Source organism: Rutilus rutilus (assembly GCF_951802725.1).
Source record: "Rutilus rutilus genome assembly, chromosome: 21".
NCBI classification, from domain to species: Eukaryota; Metazoa; Chordata; class Actinopteri; order Cypriniformes; family Leuciscidae; genus Rutilus; species Rutilus rutilus.
The window spans coordinates 14,101,803-14,117,651 of NC_140226.1; the positions used below are offsets into that span (position 1 = coordinate 14,101,803).

The 15,849-nt window shown below is 37.9% G+C and overlaps 3 protein-coding genes across 6 annotated transcripts in view; 2 read left to right on the forward strand and 1 right to left on the reverse strand.

The window, feature by feature from the left end:
- Positions 1 to 3,511, forward strand: part of gpr137c (G protein-coupled receptor 137c) — a 26,679-nt gene extending 23,168 nt beyond the window's left edge. Inside the window, exons 7-8 of one of the 3 annotated variants that reach the window (XR_014625769.1) lie at positions 1,352 to 2,038; positions 2,228 to 3,511. Coding sequence is in view for 2 of the 3 variants with exons in the window: in XM_084393721.1 (XP_084249847.1) it covers positions 1,352 to 1,580 (229 nt within the window). In the remaining variant the exon portion in view is untranslated. Of the gene's footprint in view, positions 1 to 1,351 lie in introns of all 3 variants that reach the window. The other 2 variants (XM_084393722.1, XM_084393721.1) reach the window with 2 other exon arrangements.
- On the reverse strand, positions 3,477 to 10,332 carry ero1a (endoplasmic reticulum oxidoreductase 1 alpha). Its single transcript, XM_084393723.1, has 15 exons — positions 10,140 to 10,332; positions 9,247 to 9,366; positions 9,087 to 9,170; positions 8,965 to 9,003; positions 8,818 to 8,894; positions 8,639 to 8,712; positions 8,370 to 8,490; positions 6,865 to 6,940; positions 6,644 to 6,665; positions 6,223 to 6,315; positions 5,895 to 6,141; positions 5,374 to 5,443; positions 5,190 to 5,276; positions 4,972 to 5,108; positions 3,477 to 4,881 (listed from the first exon to the last, which is right to left on the reverse strand). The coding sequence occupies exons 1-15, from the start codon at positions 10,224 to 10,226 to the stop codon at positions 4,818 to 4,820; spliced, it is 1,398 nt and encodes a 465-aa protein (XP_084249849.1). The 5' UTR covers positions 10,227 to 10,332; the 3' UTR covers positions 3,477 to 4,817.
- Positions 10,333 to 11,027: 695 nt separating this feature from the next.
- Positions 11,028 to 15,849, forward strand: part of samd4a (sterile alpha motif domain containing 4A) — a 42,648-nt gene continuing 37,826 nt past the window's right edge. For both annotated transcript variants that reach the window (XM_084393720.1, XM_084393719.1), the window contains exons 1-2: positions 11,028 to 11,614; positions 13,502 to 14,099. In XM_084393720.1, the coding sequence (XP_084249846.1) occupies positions 13,904 to 14,099 (196 nt within the window). In that variant the 5' untranslated portion in view covers positions 11,028 to 11,614; positions 13,502 to 13,903. The remainder of the gene's footprint in view (positions 11,615 to 13,501; positions 14,100 to 15,849) is intronic.

Consider the following 15,849-nt stretch of genomic DNA (forward strand, 5'->3'; position numbering starts at 1 on the left):
TTCAAAAAAATTAATACTAATAATTTTTACTGACCCCAAACTTTTGAACCTCTTACTCATGAGCAAGTTCAAGGCTGTTTCATGAATAACTTATTAAAAGGAACCAGTGGTAACACTTTGTTTTAGTGTTGCATGTTGTTACTATTAGTAACTACTAGTAATAATAGTTACATGCAACTAACCCTAATCCTAACCATAACCATATAGTAAGTACATGTAGTTAGTTAATATTACTCAGTACTTAAGTTAATAATTACACTGTAACTAGGACACCTTAAAATAAAGTTTAACCGAACCAGTTCATAAGTCATTTGTTTGCGAACAGCAATGATGACTTGCGAATGTTTATTTTTTGTTGCATTTGCGACCATTTTAGTTCGTCTTGGGGCCCCGACGCACCTTCTTCACGTCTTTCCAAACCTGTATGACTTTCTGTTTTTAATGAACTATTACTTTAACTCTTTCCCCGCCAGCGTTTTTGAAAAAAGATGTCAGGCACCGCCAGCGTTTTTGATCATTTTCACAAAAATGTCATGGTCCCCAGAATGTTTTATTGTATGAATATCTGACCATGCAAGAAATCAAAAGAAACAGACCCTCTCTGCTTTTAAACGTCAACAAAAAAGTTTTATTTTAGCTTAATGCATTATTTTTTTTTTATTAACACTTGTATGTTGGTAAGTTTAATTTAAAAAAAGCAACATTTTGAGCAAAAAAGCGGAGAAAATCACGTTTTTCGAACGAATTCAGAACGATCATCAAAACATAGATGGAGTAGATCGAGTCTTATCAACACCTCCAAAGCTTGCACAGTTATAGCTCGTCCTGGGTCGACATTTCATTCAATAGCATTCGGCAGTTATGATTTATATGCTTTTTAATGTTGATGATCATGTTATTTTACATATGCATATGATTACATATGATATCGCTTGTATCTGCATCTTCCTCACACGTATTTTGATCAGGAGATTCTTTACTCTATAGCGCCGCCTAGCGTCTAACTGCCCGTTCACAGCAAGAATGACAACTATAAAGATAACTATAACGATAACTATATTAGCGTCCACACCAGCAGACGATACTGTTCTGTTTATTCTGAGCGCGCGCTGCAGGTTGAGCTCTTTAAAAAAGGGTGGATTCTGATTGGCTGTCAATGTTTTTATCGTTCATAAGCTGGAAAAAAATCGTTCTGCAAGTGATTTTAACAATATTGTTTCTCTGTGATGTCTTTATTATAGTTGTGGTGTGTGGTATCTGCTATTCTTTTCTATTTAGAACGATATCTCTATTGTTATAGTTATCATCCTTAGTGTGAACGGGCCTTACGTCTTAAGGTTCTGTTTTCCAGCAGTATCCTGTCGTCCACGCCACAGACGGGCCCAAGTTGGTACGGCTCTATCCAGAGGAATGGCAGCCTTACGCCGATCCCTCACCTGCTGAACGGCCCCCAAACATCAACCGCACCTCTTCTCTTTGCCTATGGCAACAATCAGACCAACCAACACCACAATTACTATTCCACCCCTCAAAACTACTACTCAACCTCTCAGACACACTACACCACCCCTCAGAACTAATGTGGGATCAATCTAGTGTGAGGTTTGGCTCAGCCAGGACATCACTGAGCAGTGTTTTATGGTTGTCTTCCCCCTCAGTCGAGGTTTCTGCTCGCATCCATGTGGCAGAAAATTTAAAGGGACAATTCAAAGGTGATGGGAGGGGGGGGGGGGGGGGGGGGGAAGCTTTATTTGGACCAAATGGACCAGATTTTCATCTTTCTTCGATGTTCTCATTTCCGAAAACCATTCATCCCATCACCTTTCCTTGGGTTCAGAATGTTGTCGCAATTGACTCTTAGGAGACTTCAGCACATGGACTCCCCTCTGTGAGTTGGGATGTACTTTTTGCACTTACTTTGGGCCTACATTTCATATTTGGATCAGTTGGAATAGGTGTAGGCCAGAATGTGATGGTGGTGAGGATTGTCACATTTTTGGGGAGAATACTTTTTATATGTCTTCGTCTTTAAGAAACAGCATGAACCCCTAGTCCAGTGGTGCCCAATCCTGCTCCTGCTGATCGACTGTCCTGCACAGTTCATCTCCAACCCTAATCAAACACACCTGTCTTTTAATTTTCAAGTGAACCTGAAGACCTTAATGGATTGCTACAGGTGTGTTTGATTAGGGTTGGAGATGAACTGTGCAGGACAGTCGATCGGCAGGAGCAGGATTGGGCACCCCTGCCCTAGTCCATCCGAGACATGCAAGTGAAAGAGGATTCTGGGTCCGTTGGTACTAGGACCAAACGTGCACTGTCATTCACGAAATCCACGTGTGTCTCTTTCTTGATTTCCTTTAACGTTTTTATTCTGTTGCCAAAGAGCCCGTGCTTAAATCCAGGCTTGATCCCTGAGCCTCTATGGTAGTAGATTTCCATGCTTCCCAAAGACAAAAAGACACCTGATTCCCACAATCCCTGGAACGACGACTGAGCCTTAGTGTATTCAAATGTACCAAGTGTGACTAACTCTACTTACATCCTCTAATATTTTGGTACTTGGCTTCTGAAGGACACTCTGAGGACTTGTGGGTGAATTTACCCACGTATATCAGTAGTCGAAATCTAGTATATCATTTTCCAGGGAAGCCAGAAATGGTGCCGTCGTATGGTTTTCCTAGACGAAAACTTGTTGCACAAATTTAACGTTTGTATTGAACATGTTTCATAAGCTTTATATCATCATTCCTGTATAATTGTATTTCAGGAGCGTGATTGGCCAGCAATCAGTGCCCCATATCCAGCTTAAATGAAGCGGCCCTTTCCATTTCCCTGAAATGTAATTGTTTTGTGTTTTAGCAAAAAAAAAATGAAGCTTATTTTTTTTGAGTCACCTAATTTGCTGCTCCGTATGTTATGAGCTGTGTATAAGATATCAACAATCATTTGGCTAAAGCAATCATCAGATGTGGTGTAAATATGATGAATGTGCAGCTGTATGGTTGAGACGCCATTCGCACCTGCTCTATTGGATTTCTTTTTAAAATGCGTTATTTTAAATTGCATCTTGCAGGATTTTGTGTATGCTGTACTAAACAAGTGGATGATTTGGACATTTTAAGTTGGCCTGCTTCCTTGCTTTCTGACAGGTGATGTGTAGCAAAGCTTTTCACATTTTAGCGAACATGAGCGTTAATTGATGGAAAGGTTGTGCGTTAAATGCTGATTGGTTTAATTTCCTGACAAACCACAGAAAGGATGGGGACGTGTATGAGTTGTAGGTTTGTTGTTATTTTTTATTAATTTATAAATGTGAGTCTGGTCTGTAAAATGTTACTGTGAAATCTGTCTTATCAACTCTTGAATCTAGCAAAAGAGTAAGTAAAGCCTTTTATTTTTTGTTTGAGGCCAATGAATGTAACTTGTTTACCCATGTTCATAGTTCATTAAAGATGTACACAAGCACTACCATAAAAAAATAAAGTTTTATTGCACTGTTTTAAAAGCAGGTTTGGTGTGATGTCTGGGTCATTTGGTGTAAAGAAGATTACAGAAAATTTATGTTTTGTGTCTATTGCACAATCCTGGGCAAAAAAAAAAAGTTTAAAAAGGAGAGAGAGGAATTTAATAACAAAACACTGGTCAATTTCTCATATTCTGCCAAAAACTTAATTGTGTGTTTGATGTTTTTCTGAGGCAGCAATACATTTTTCAAGTAGTGAATTTGCTAACATTTGGCTAATTCCCTTACCAATCATTTGTAGTTAAGGCCATTTAAAACTTGGTGTTCAGCCATTTTGGCTTGGCCCTTTTTCTTTCTTTTTTTGTTGTTGCCCAGGAGTGTATATATGCATACATGGTTTTCAACTCCAGATCTAAAGTGTTTCTTTCTTACCCTCAGTGTTTTCCATTCAAAATACTAGCATTCAACATTGTGTTTTAGTTTCTTGGCTGAACTGCAGGCCACGATTGAACATGTAGTCCCATGGAACATCTTAAATTAGGATCCTATGAATCATGTTTGATTCAGCACTTTGCATATTCAGCAGTTACAGCATGTAACGTCAAACCTTTGTCAGTTGCATTACATCTTGCAGCTCAACTGGAAGATCATGGAACTAACAATGTCAAGGGTTTGATTGCCAAGGAACACATATATTGATCAAGTGTACACATTGAATGCACTGAAGTGTCAAATGAATCAATGCAAATGTATAAAAGATGCATATAAACCTCCCCAAGACACATTAACATTCATCACAAAATAAAAGAAAAGCACATGTGCTTGCTTAACTCAAACTGGGAAAAAAAAGAACAATGTCCAAAATAAAGCATTGATCTTTTTTAAATGCAGTCAATATACTCACAAAACCTAGGTGCTAAGGCATATATTCAAAAAAAAAAACAACAATAACCACAAATTTGAATGGCATTTTTTCACAAAAAAAGAAAGAAATGATTACACCTATAAAGAAATGCCACCTTGACTTCATATTATGCAAAAAATGTCCCTCTTGTATACCATTTAAAGTATATTTATGTAATTCCATTGAGTTTCCAAGAGACATTGTCACTTACAAAAATGTATTTTTCATGTAATAGTGCAAAATTGGCCCTAACATTACAGTTTTGAGACTAAAGTGCTCAGTTCTTAAGGATTAAAACAGTGCAGAGCTGTTAAACTGTATTTATCAACAGCTGGTATAAAACATCATTCTGAAAACGGTAATTTATCAACCCAAAAGGATAGAATTCTGTCATTTCGTGTGATTATAGACATCAAGTTCTTGACTGTTGCCCAAGGATGGACTTTGTCACTGTTTGAGCTTTGACAACAGCGACCGGAAGTTCTTCAACTCTCTAACGCTTGTTGAGATCCTGAAAAAGAAAAAAACCATAATTAAGACCCATTTCACCTAAAGATATTTGGACATAAATAGAGACAGACAATTCTTTTAAATGACGTACCTTCCAAAAGCATTGAACAAAGACACAATTTCCTGCCGGCTGAGCTGAAATGATGGATTGGTGTTGCTTGTGTTGGGCATGGCCTCTATTTGCCTTTCTGAGAACAGGATTTTCAGTGCGGTTCCCAGGCCCTGGGTCTTTGAGAGACATTTATTGAATTTCACATATCAACACAAATAACATCATGTGATTACCCGTCATGATCTTTGTTGTCTTACCTGCAATTTGCCCCAAAGTCTGCATTTAAAGCATTCGACACAATCCATGATACGCGAGATGTTCTTAAAGGTGAGCTTGAAGTCTTCCTATAGTCAGGGAAGAACCAATTTCTTTATTATTGCTCTAAAAACGTACATTTCTGTAACACTGTTGTTATAGCAAACTTGGAAAAGAGCCACTGGCCTTCAGTTTCATGGCTTCCTTCTTATTTCCAGCAAACAGAGCAGTCTCATCAAAATGCAATGGAAAGGATCTGCAAATAAAGAATTATATATTACAGTTATATTACAGTTGGAATACACTACAACAGAAGTTTCCCACGGACCCCCAAATATCATCATCCTTGTGTGAGAGACCCCATCTTAAAACGTAGGCATCTATCTTTTATAAACACCCAATTTATACACTGAAAAATGAATATTATAAATCTAAAATTATTTTCTATTACTGTAAGTTACATTATTACAGTACTTTTTTCATCACACACTACGCAATTTCTTCAATGACGCTTGCTCTGACTTTTGACAACCATTGCCTACTCTTCTTCTGCAAATCAGGGCAGATCTGGGCAAAAATCGCATTGTTTGTTCTAGCCTTTAGTTAAAGAACATTTTTTAAACATATTACCTAAATAAAAATATTAATAACCCAATATTTTAACCACTCTGGTTAAATTTTTGATGCAACCATTGCAATGCTCTTACTTAGCCACATGGAGGAGCTCTAAAAGCAGTTTCTTGTTCTCGTTGTCTTGTGTCGGCTGGCCGGTGTACAAATGGAAGGTGGAACGTTCAAAATACGGTAGAATTTTGGCCAGAGCACGCAGCTCAATGAGGTACAGGAAGTAGAGGTTGCGTAGCCTCTTTGGCCCCTCCCCTTCTGTCAGCTCCTCGTCAAACCTCAGCTGGAACTCGGACACATTGTGACCCCACTTCATTTCGAACCAGTTTTCTGACCAATCAAATGAGATGAGTTTAAAGAGTGCCAGACATTTTTTTAATAATTATAAAGAAACAAATAGGTAGTACTCACCATTGAGGAGGTACCTGGCACTCAGGTGTATGTTTATACTGCAATGCAGTCCTGAGATCAGCCTAAAGAAAGCTCGTTTCTCCACACACAAGCCTGGAGAAACAACAAGAGGAACATGTAAGGAATATGTCAATACAGTCGTACATATAAGATAGAGCACTTTTAAAGGGATAGTTCACCCAAAATTTTTAAATTCTGTCATCATTTAATCAGCCTTAAGTTGTAACCAAACAGTTGATGGGAGGGGAAAAAATACTATGGAAGTCAATGGGGTCCATCAACTGTTTGGTTACCGACATTCTTCAAAATATCTTCTTTTGTGTTCAGCAGAAGAAAGAAATTCATACAGGTTTGAAACAACTTGAGGGTGAGTAACAGAATTTTCAGTTTTGGCTGAACTTTCCCTTTAAGAGCCACTTACCCTCCAGCCAGCGATAGAACCCCTGACCTTTAATAAGAAATAGACATGTCATTATCTAGATAATCAAATTGGGTTAAATGTATCTGAAGAACATGACCTTACCATCATCTCCTAAAGTGGACAGAAAGAGAGAGAGAGAGAGGATTATAGGTCATGAGCATCACTATTTGATCTACTGTGTGTAGTGCTTTAAAACTGACACATTTTAGACTTGAAAACACAAAACAATGCATTAGCAATAAATGCTCACCACTGTTAGACACCAAAGGATTCAGCGGTCGCTTAACTGAATACGGTCTGAAAAAGTAACAAAAAAGGATGGAAGTTGTTACAACATTATGAGTACTGTGGGATTACAAATTTAAGAATCTGTTACGTCTACGTCTTGACGTAACATCAAATGAAAAACTAAAGTGAAGTGCGTTGTATTTAGCATTTAAGGTTAAGATGATGATACCAGATGAACTATTCTGTTAAGCAAAGTTTCCAGCAAGAGGTTTCTGCCAGTTCCTTTTCTCTTTATTGTAAATCAAATGAGCCAGATTACTGAGAACCTCACCATATGTGTTTAATGGCTCTTGGAGAACCCTGTCCCATTCCCATTCGCTGATTGGATTAGGAAAGGTGATACTCTACAGTCTGGGACGGGTTCCTTATACCTGGATACTTCGTTTGCATGCTTTGTTTAAGGTCGTCGGCCATTTGCTTTGTCTCCCCTGCCCCCTAAAATCTATATAAACTACAATGTACTCTGCCTTGGTGAGACTTGATGACTGCAGCGACCAACAGCTCGTGTTCTCAATAAAAAATCCTGCTGAAGATTCAACCAAGTATCCTGGTCTTCGCTTCTGAGATTTCCAACAGTACTCAAAAATAGTCAATATAAATTTTAAAATCTGATTTAGGGTGAACATTATGGGTGGGTTTGCAGGTATGAACCAACTTATTAAGGCCTGAACCATTTGAAAGGGGGTCTTAAAAGTATGTATTCTTTTTATTACTTTAAGTATAGACTATCATACAAAAGGTATGTGTAAAGTAAAGGTCAGTAAAAAAAAAAAAAAACTGTGATGTTTTTAAAAAGAAGTCTTATGTTCACCAAGGTTTAATTTATTTGATACAGTAATATTGTAAAATATGATTACAATTTAAAATTCTATTTTATTATGTTTTAAAATCTAATTTATTCCTGTCATGGCAAAGCTGATTTTTCAGCATTATAACTCCAGTCTACAGTGTCACATGATCACGTGATTATTGACATATCACAAGATAATATCAAAAGACCATGAAGTTAGCTAAGATAGTAGGCTAACTATTCTTAAGGCCCTATACTTCAATTTCCACGTTACGCTCTGTCTAGTGCGAGCCTTTCAAAGTATACTCCTTTGGCCATGAGTGCGGAAAGACACGTTCGGTGCAAGCACTCTATCTAGTGGACTTTCAAGCACTCACACAGTTGTACGCACACTGTCCACACAGACACAAATATTGGGCTGCACAAGAGTGCGCGGACCCTCCTGATGACGAAAATTACGTCACCCGGACAGTCTGTGGACCGCCGTGGGACACGGACGGCCGAAGTATACTTTGGCCTTAAGATTCTTATAAAAGGTCCATTTGGAAACGTGACACAAACTTCCTTTAGAAATTCCTTTATAAAGTTGACCTCCTGAAGGTCAAATGAATAATTTGCACACTGATCAGAATAAAGGTGACTCTTTACTTGAAGCAGTTCTCCTCATATATGCTGTTCCAGATCCGCCAGGCCTCTGGTCCTTTATAGCCGGTGAAACGCTCAGGGTTTAGCAGGAGATCGACATACTTTGATTCAGGTGAGTCCTCATCTGAGAAAATTTAATAAAAAACAATTATGCAGCCTGCGGAGGATGACTAAAGCTGTAAAGCATACTGTACTTGTAGCCCAATGTGAGCTTGCCAATTATCAGGCACCTCAAATAAAAAGCAGATTATTTGATCAAACTAACAAACTACCATCCAACATGCAGAAACGATCTGATTCATCATCGTGTTTCTTCCACTCTTGAAGAGCCTGAAGTGTCTCATCACTACATAGAGAAACACTGAGTGAGAACTCACACAAACAAGGTCAAAAAGTTAAGAAATATTGGGTATTCTTGACTCTCAGAAGGTGCAGCACCTTTTAAACAAACCTTAGAGAACTGTTGACAGCTCCAAGTTTCTCTACCTTCTCACATTTCTCTAAATCCTGACTAGCTTCTTCTGAATACTATGGGGAAAAATTATTAACATCCAACAACACCAATATGCATGACATGCACTATATGACTTTCTAATACCTTATAACTGCTGGATTTAAGGCCCTCTGGTACTTCACCCTGCTCAGAAAGACACAAGGAGTCTTTTCATTTCACAAAATCCCTCGAGACAAAATCATCTGAATGAACTTTGCAAAGCTCACCGGTGTGCACGGTTTCACAGCACAGTATTTGAGTCCACACTGGCTGTGGTCTGTCCAGAACGGACAGGGGTTGTTCAGATTGACCTGAGGAGCAGACTATTGAATATTAGAGATGAACAATGAATAGATATTTTCACTGTATTGACAACAATAAAATCACCTGGTAAAACCGGAAATAATCAGATGATAGTAGTTTCTGTAGCTTGGGAAAGATTTCTTTGTTGTTGAAACTGTCGATGGTCTCAACATCACAAGCACAATCATCAAGAGTCCCGGTGACCTACAACCAAAATGTAACCAATTAATCAATCAAAAGTGACACATTTCGACATCAATTGGTTAATCAGGTTTATTCGCAAAACAATATTAACAGTCTCAGAACACACTTTATAAATAAAAGTACTGTTATGGTACCATGGTGTGGTGATGGTTGCAAATTGTAATACTATAGTACTTTATATCGCCACACCTTTTCATCCAAGTTGTTTGTGGATAACTAGACATGGAAATTTCAAAATAATATTGTTTAGGCTAATCACACACTATTAGGCCTATCTATTATACTATTAATCACAGCTATTCATATTTGATGAAATATCTGAGCTGATCATAACTAGAAAAAAAGTATAGAAAATACTTTTTAGGACATTAAATCACAATTTCAAAACAGAATTATTAAAGTTTACTAAAACTAAAACCATAAAAAATGTTCATTACTTAATGAACTAACTTAGCCTACTTACGAAATAAAAAACAAAACACACACAAAAATTACGGTACTAACACTTTGACTAAATCAAAACGGAAAATATAAAACAGCATGTAAATATTAATAATATCTATAATTGTAAATTTCCCATGACTGTGGGAATGTATACATGCACGGTATATTTGAGTGATTACCATATTTATATGATATTACCATAGTTTTAGATCAAATAAACCCCTTACTATTGTAATTTTTAGACTAGTGACACATATTTGATACTTAATTAAAATCTGCTTCCAAAGCGATGTAACAACATCAGTGATGTTGTATATTATGCGTCTCACCTGACAGAAGCACCTGTGAGCAGCGGATCCAGCTGTCGTCACGTGAACGCTAGTGAGTAAAACCGCCAACAAAACGAAAGATTTCATTATCACTGAACCGAGTTCGGTATAAACGGAGTCACACTGTTCACTCTTCTTCACACTGCTGCTCTCTCGCTACGGCGTTTGTGTAATGCGTAGTTCAAGTAAATAACACGTAAAGACACGTTCACTTCCGATTAAATCAGCCGCTACGTGAAGTACGTGACCTAACGACTACTGCTGCGACACGACACCCGATACAATGAATGATTGGAGCTAACGCGCATTCACAAAGCATTGTGTCGCAAAATATGCTTTATTTTATTCTCATATAACTGTCGCAGTGAATCTGTCGGGTTGAACTGTAAAATCAGCTCTTCTAATATCGTTAGAATGAACTAGGAACGCCTTCCTTTGGATGAAAATTGCACCACATGCAGTTCTCCACATGATGTCGCCAAATACTAAGTTCAGTATAGGCGGTGATACTGATACAGTCTGTCAACTGTACAGAAAAAGATCTTTTCTGATGGTGAAATGTAAGTATGCTTAAATCCAGTTTCCCTTAATGTTTCTAGTGATGTTCTCCTCTTAAACTATAATATATTATAATATGAATTTAATTTAGCGGATATATCTCTTTTCTTAGAATATTATTTTTTTATTTGATTTAGCATACCATTTACAAAAAAATTCTAAAGTTTCCTATCTATCTATCTATCTATCTATCTATCTATCTATCTATCTATCTATCTATCTATCTATCTATCTATCTATCTATCTATCTATCTATCTATCTATCTATCCTCCTGATTTCAAACTGTGGTAGAGCAGCGCCATCTCATGGACGGAATCCGCTACTGCAACGAGCCTCGCTGTAGTTGAAGAATTCAAGGGCGGAATCGAATGTGTCCAAGTTTCCTTTTTCGACACTTTGTAACCCACATTCAGCGCGTCACAGTAGGTCAAATTTACAAAATTCCATTCTAAAAAAAACGTCCTCGGACTTCGACGAACAGAACTTTTTATCTAGCTACCCCTCCCCTCTAAACAGTTCAAACAAAACTTCCACTCCTGCCGTAACGTCGTCCAGTTTGATGCGGACACCTCTCGTACTCTTTTCTCCCTAAAAAAAAAAATTATTAAAATTTTTTCCCCTGATTCCCGGTCAGTCGTCTCCTGTAGGATAAGCAATACGATCTGCTCCCTAACTCCATTCTCTATTTTTGTGCTTCCTTGTGCTGCCAAGCCCCTGACGTAATGCTCCGTGTTAATTATTAGCATGTGGGAAGCGATGCCGAGACTCTCCTCTGCTGCTTAAACAAGAGCGACTGACTGCGGGGAGAAAAACCTCGTCAAGATGGACAAACACACTGACCCAGAGTGAAGGGGCACCGCTCCCCGTCCCGTCCAGTCCTGTCCTGCGACCAGCACCAATGCAACTGCGCCTTTAGGTAAGTCACTTCTGAGGGTTTTTACTAGAGTATATCAAGCCTTTTACAGTATAAACTTGGGTTGCAACATCTCTCGTCCCAGCTTTTTTTTTTTTTTTTTTTTTTTGCTACAACGGTAGCTTTCTATGGGAACTCTTTGAGTATGAAAAATGGAAATCGCAACGCGTCTGTTTTTATTAAAAGTTTTATTAAAAGTTTTGGATTGTTCATTAATTATACTTAATAAAGGGGTTTAGGCAGGGTAACCAACTACACTGCTGACTTAAGAGTGGGGAATTGCTTCAGATGTGAAGAGGAGTGAAAATGAGGGCTGTACAGACTTACAGTAGGGACAGTCGAGCAACAATTTTTGGGAATGTTCTGGACACTCTGCGATTCAGTTCGGATATCGATCGCTTGAGTACCGCATGGACGCGAATAGAAACTGAAAGCCTGTTTATTTTTATTTGTCCACATGTGAGGCTTTTGGAGGTAAGTGTGTAATTTAGGTTACCATACAGGACTCAGAAAAGATATTGAGGCTGCATTATTCTTGCGGAGTTCCCTTTTACAGTTCATCTGTGTGTGTGTGTGTGTGTGTGTGTGTGTGTGTAACGTCAGCGCGTGCTTTTAATAGATGCTCACTATAACAGCATTCTTATAAACTCGCTCGCGCCCGCTAATGTGTCAACTAGCCCCTCAGAAATACTTATGTTTTGATTAATTTCAGACTCGAATTTTTAGAATCACTAAAAAGGATTTGTTCTTTGTTTGCAGGATCGATCGTTATGTCAGTAGGTGGCGATCAGCGAGTCTATTTTTGTTTGATTGAGTCATTGAATCGTCAAATGATTCGTTAAACGCACTGTCGCTTAGTCCAAAACAGGTTTTTGCTAACATTATAGTCTAAGTCTGCATTAAATAAAAATTGAATAGGCTATATTTACTTAGTTAGCGCACATAGATAGTCTTTTGGTGAACAATTAATATGTGTAAATTAATCCACAGAAGGTGTTTTTAATGGACATTTGACCCCATAGAATAGGCCTAAGTAGTAGCCTACGACATTTATGAATTATTCTTAATTTTCGAAAGATCATACATTTTTCTCCTCTTCTCTGTCCTTTATGTAATTGTGACACGTGCAGAATTTAACTATCAAATCAACGACTCACACTGAGATAGATGCGAGATTCACTATTGATATGATTCTTTGGTTCATGAATGAGATGTGCTAGTTTATTCCTTTCATTCGTGAACGAGATGCCTCGTTGTTGTTCTTCTTTTCTTTTTTCATTTAGTTAATGAACTAATGCTAATTTCTTGTACTATAGTCAGCTTGTGAGCGAAAACTAGAAGTCTGTGCATTGAAATGAACACATTATTCATTCTCTTAAACGACTCAAACTCTGATTCATTTACGAATGAAACACCAATGGATGAAACAGGTTTGTTTTTGTCGCTGGAAAGGAAAGTAGAGTTGTTTCATGGACTGAAACCATTGATATTTGCCAACTTGTTATAAATGGTTACCCTGTTTGTGTTTCTTGGAAGAAATTTTATGTACGTGTCATTGTCAGTCTGAAAGAGTCAACCAACAGATTCCAAAGGGTTCGGAAACTAACAATGAGATTCAGAATTTATGGACTATACCGCTGATAGTCTACTAGCTGGTAGACTAATAGCAAGTAGACTTTCAGCTGGCCAAACCAGCATAAGGTAGTCATGCTTTTTTTGGAACTGGTTGAACAGCTAAAAGATCAGCATGGTTTATAAAGCAGCTTCCAAAACACAATTCCCAGCTTTAAGATGACATTTAAGATTACATTTTTTACCAGGGCTTGCCTTTTTGTGTATGTTTTTCTTCTGAAGTATAGACTATATAATCTCTACTGTTTACTTTTACAGAAAGGAGATGTTCTCTGTGGAAAATGCCTTCAAGACTAAAGCTGGACAGTCACTGTATGCTGGAGGAAAGCTGAGGAACGTTTTGTAAGCCCGAAGTGGCCAGAGGGCAGGAGAGCTCTGACGAATACCACATCAAAAGCTTCAAACAGGGATTTCCTACCACCAAGCCTAACTCCAAAAACCCAAGAACAAAGATGCAATACGTTGGTACCCACTAGCAAATCAAATCTCAAAGGGCTATTCTCTGTCAAACCTCAAGTGAGGGCAAAAGCAAGTGTGTTTTTGTGTGGTGAGTCTCCATTAAGCTGCGAAGCAACATCATTGGGTCGTGGCCATCTCTCTCTCCCCCTCTCGACGAACCTGATTTCCAATTCTTGGTATTGTGAGCCTGCCCACCAGATCATGATGTTTCGTGACCAGGTGGGAGTCCTCGCCGGCTGGTTTAAGGGTTGGAACGAGTGCGAACAGACAGTGGCGTTACTATCTCTCCTCAAGCGGGTCAGTCGGACCCAAGCACGCTTCCTTCAGCTCTGTCTGGAGCATTCCTTGGCTGACTGCACTGAGCTGCATGTTCTGGAAAGGGAGGCCAATAATCCAGGTCAGTACAGAAGCTACCACCTTTTCTGCCAGTACTACTAACCGTATGCGAGCGCGTGGCGTTGAGCCGTACCTGTTAAGAACAGGCGCACCCAGGTCTTTTGGTTCATGTAGAGGTTTCTCGGTGTCTTTAACCTACCCATTAGACATTGGTACAACTTCCAGATTCGTGTAATAGAGATTTGCTTTGACTCCAAACATATTTAAAAATATGTGATTTTGTATCCATAGTTTTTGGCTAAATTTGAGGGAGTGTGCATGTGACCATGGAAAATTGCCTAATGACGAAAGAGCACATTCATTTATTTACAAGGCCAACATGCTGAGCTGAAGGCATGACATGAGGGTATTTCATACGTAAAGACAAATGTACCGTAAGAAAGAAGTATTGTATTTTTCTTTCTTGCACACATACATGCCCTAAAACTCAAACATGGGATTCCCATCAGAGTTTATAGTGGGCTGAGACTCATAAAGAGCCTCCTTGTAGTGGTGCGTGTTGTATTTTATATGAGGGATTTTAGTGCAGCTCTGTCATTGTTATTCTAAAACTTCAAGATGAAGACATCAAAGAAGAACTCATGAAGTTTTTTAAAGTGGTCCTCACCCTGGTGTGTCCACTGACATTAAAACCAGCTGACGGGGTGCAGCCCATCTGAAACTCTTCTGGATAGTGTATTTCTGGTGTATGCTGTTGGAATCATACGTTGATGATGAGGTTGTGGTTTGTTATTGCAGATGGTGGATTTGCATGCTTGTACTGTATGTGGTGGTGAACTTTTGAATGAATGCACTCCAAATGTGACTGTCTGTGCATGCCTACCTGTGCGATTCACCTAAGGGCAGTATTACGCAGTCCTGCCTATGTCAGCCCAAAGCTCATGTCAGCTTCCTATTACTCACCAGACGGTAGGGATTCTTTGGTTAATCAGCGTATTTTCTTTCATTCAAGCAGACGTCTGGTTTGGCCTGGGCCCTCATTAACTATCTCACTTCAGACGGTTTAGTTGTCTGTTTTCCTGTATGAAGGTTACGTTTTGACTTGTTTAGATCAACACAATCTTAACCAATCTTACGTTGATATTTTACAGTTTTTGAATTTTCTGACTTGGGTGTGGTTTTGAATCTACTTGGTTATTAAGGGGATTTTTTTTATAAAGTGCGTGGAAAATATAGTGTATTTAAGATGGCAAATTAGAAATGTGACATTTATCAAATTGTATATAATATATATACGATTTCTATATAATATAGTCTGCAAATAAAATAATTATAGTAAATTTGACTGTATATGTTATGTATATAAATATATGTGTGTATATACTGTATATACATATATATATATATATATATATATATAGGTACGTGTTGTGTGTGTGTGTGTGTGTGTGTGTGTGTGTGTGTGTATATATATATATTTATTTATTTATTTATTATTATTTATTTTTTTTAATAATTTTATTGTAAATTTTACATATATAATTAGATCATTAATCAACAATCTGTTAACAATATATTAGTGCTGTCAAAATATTAGTGCGCGATTAATCGCATATAACATACGTTTTTGTTTGTACAATATATGTATACATAATACATACACGCATATATTATATAAACAAAGACATTTATGTTACGATTAATAGATTCAACAGCACTACTATATATATATAAAATGTGTATGTAATTTTTTACTTGTATTATACATCTTACATATAATTATATTACTATTACATATCAGTTGTAATTTT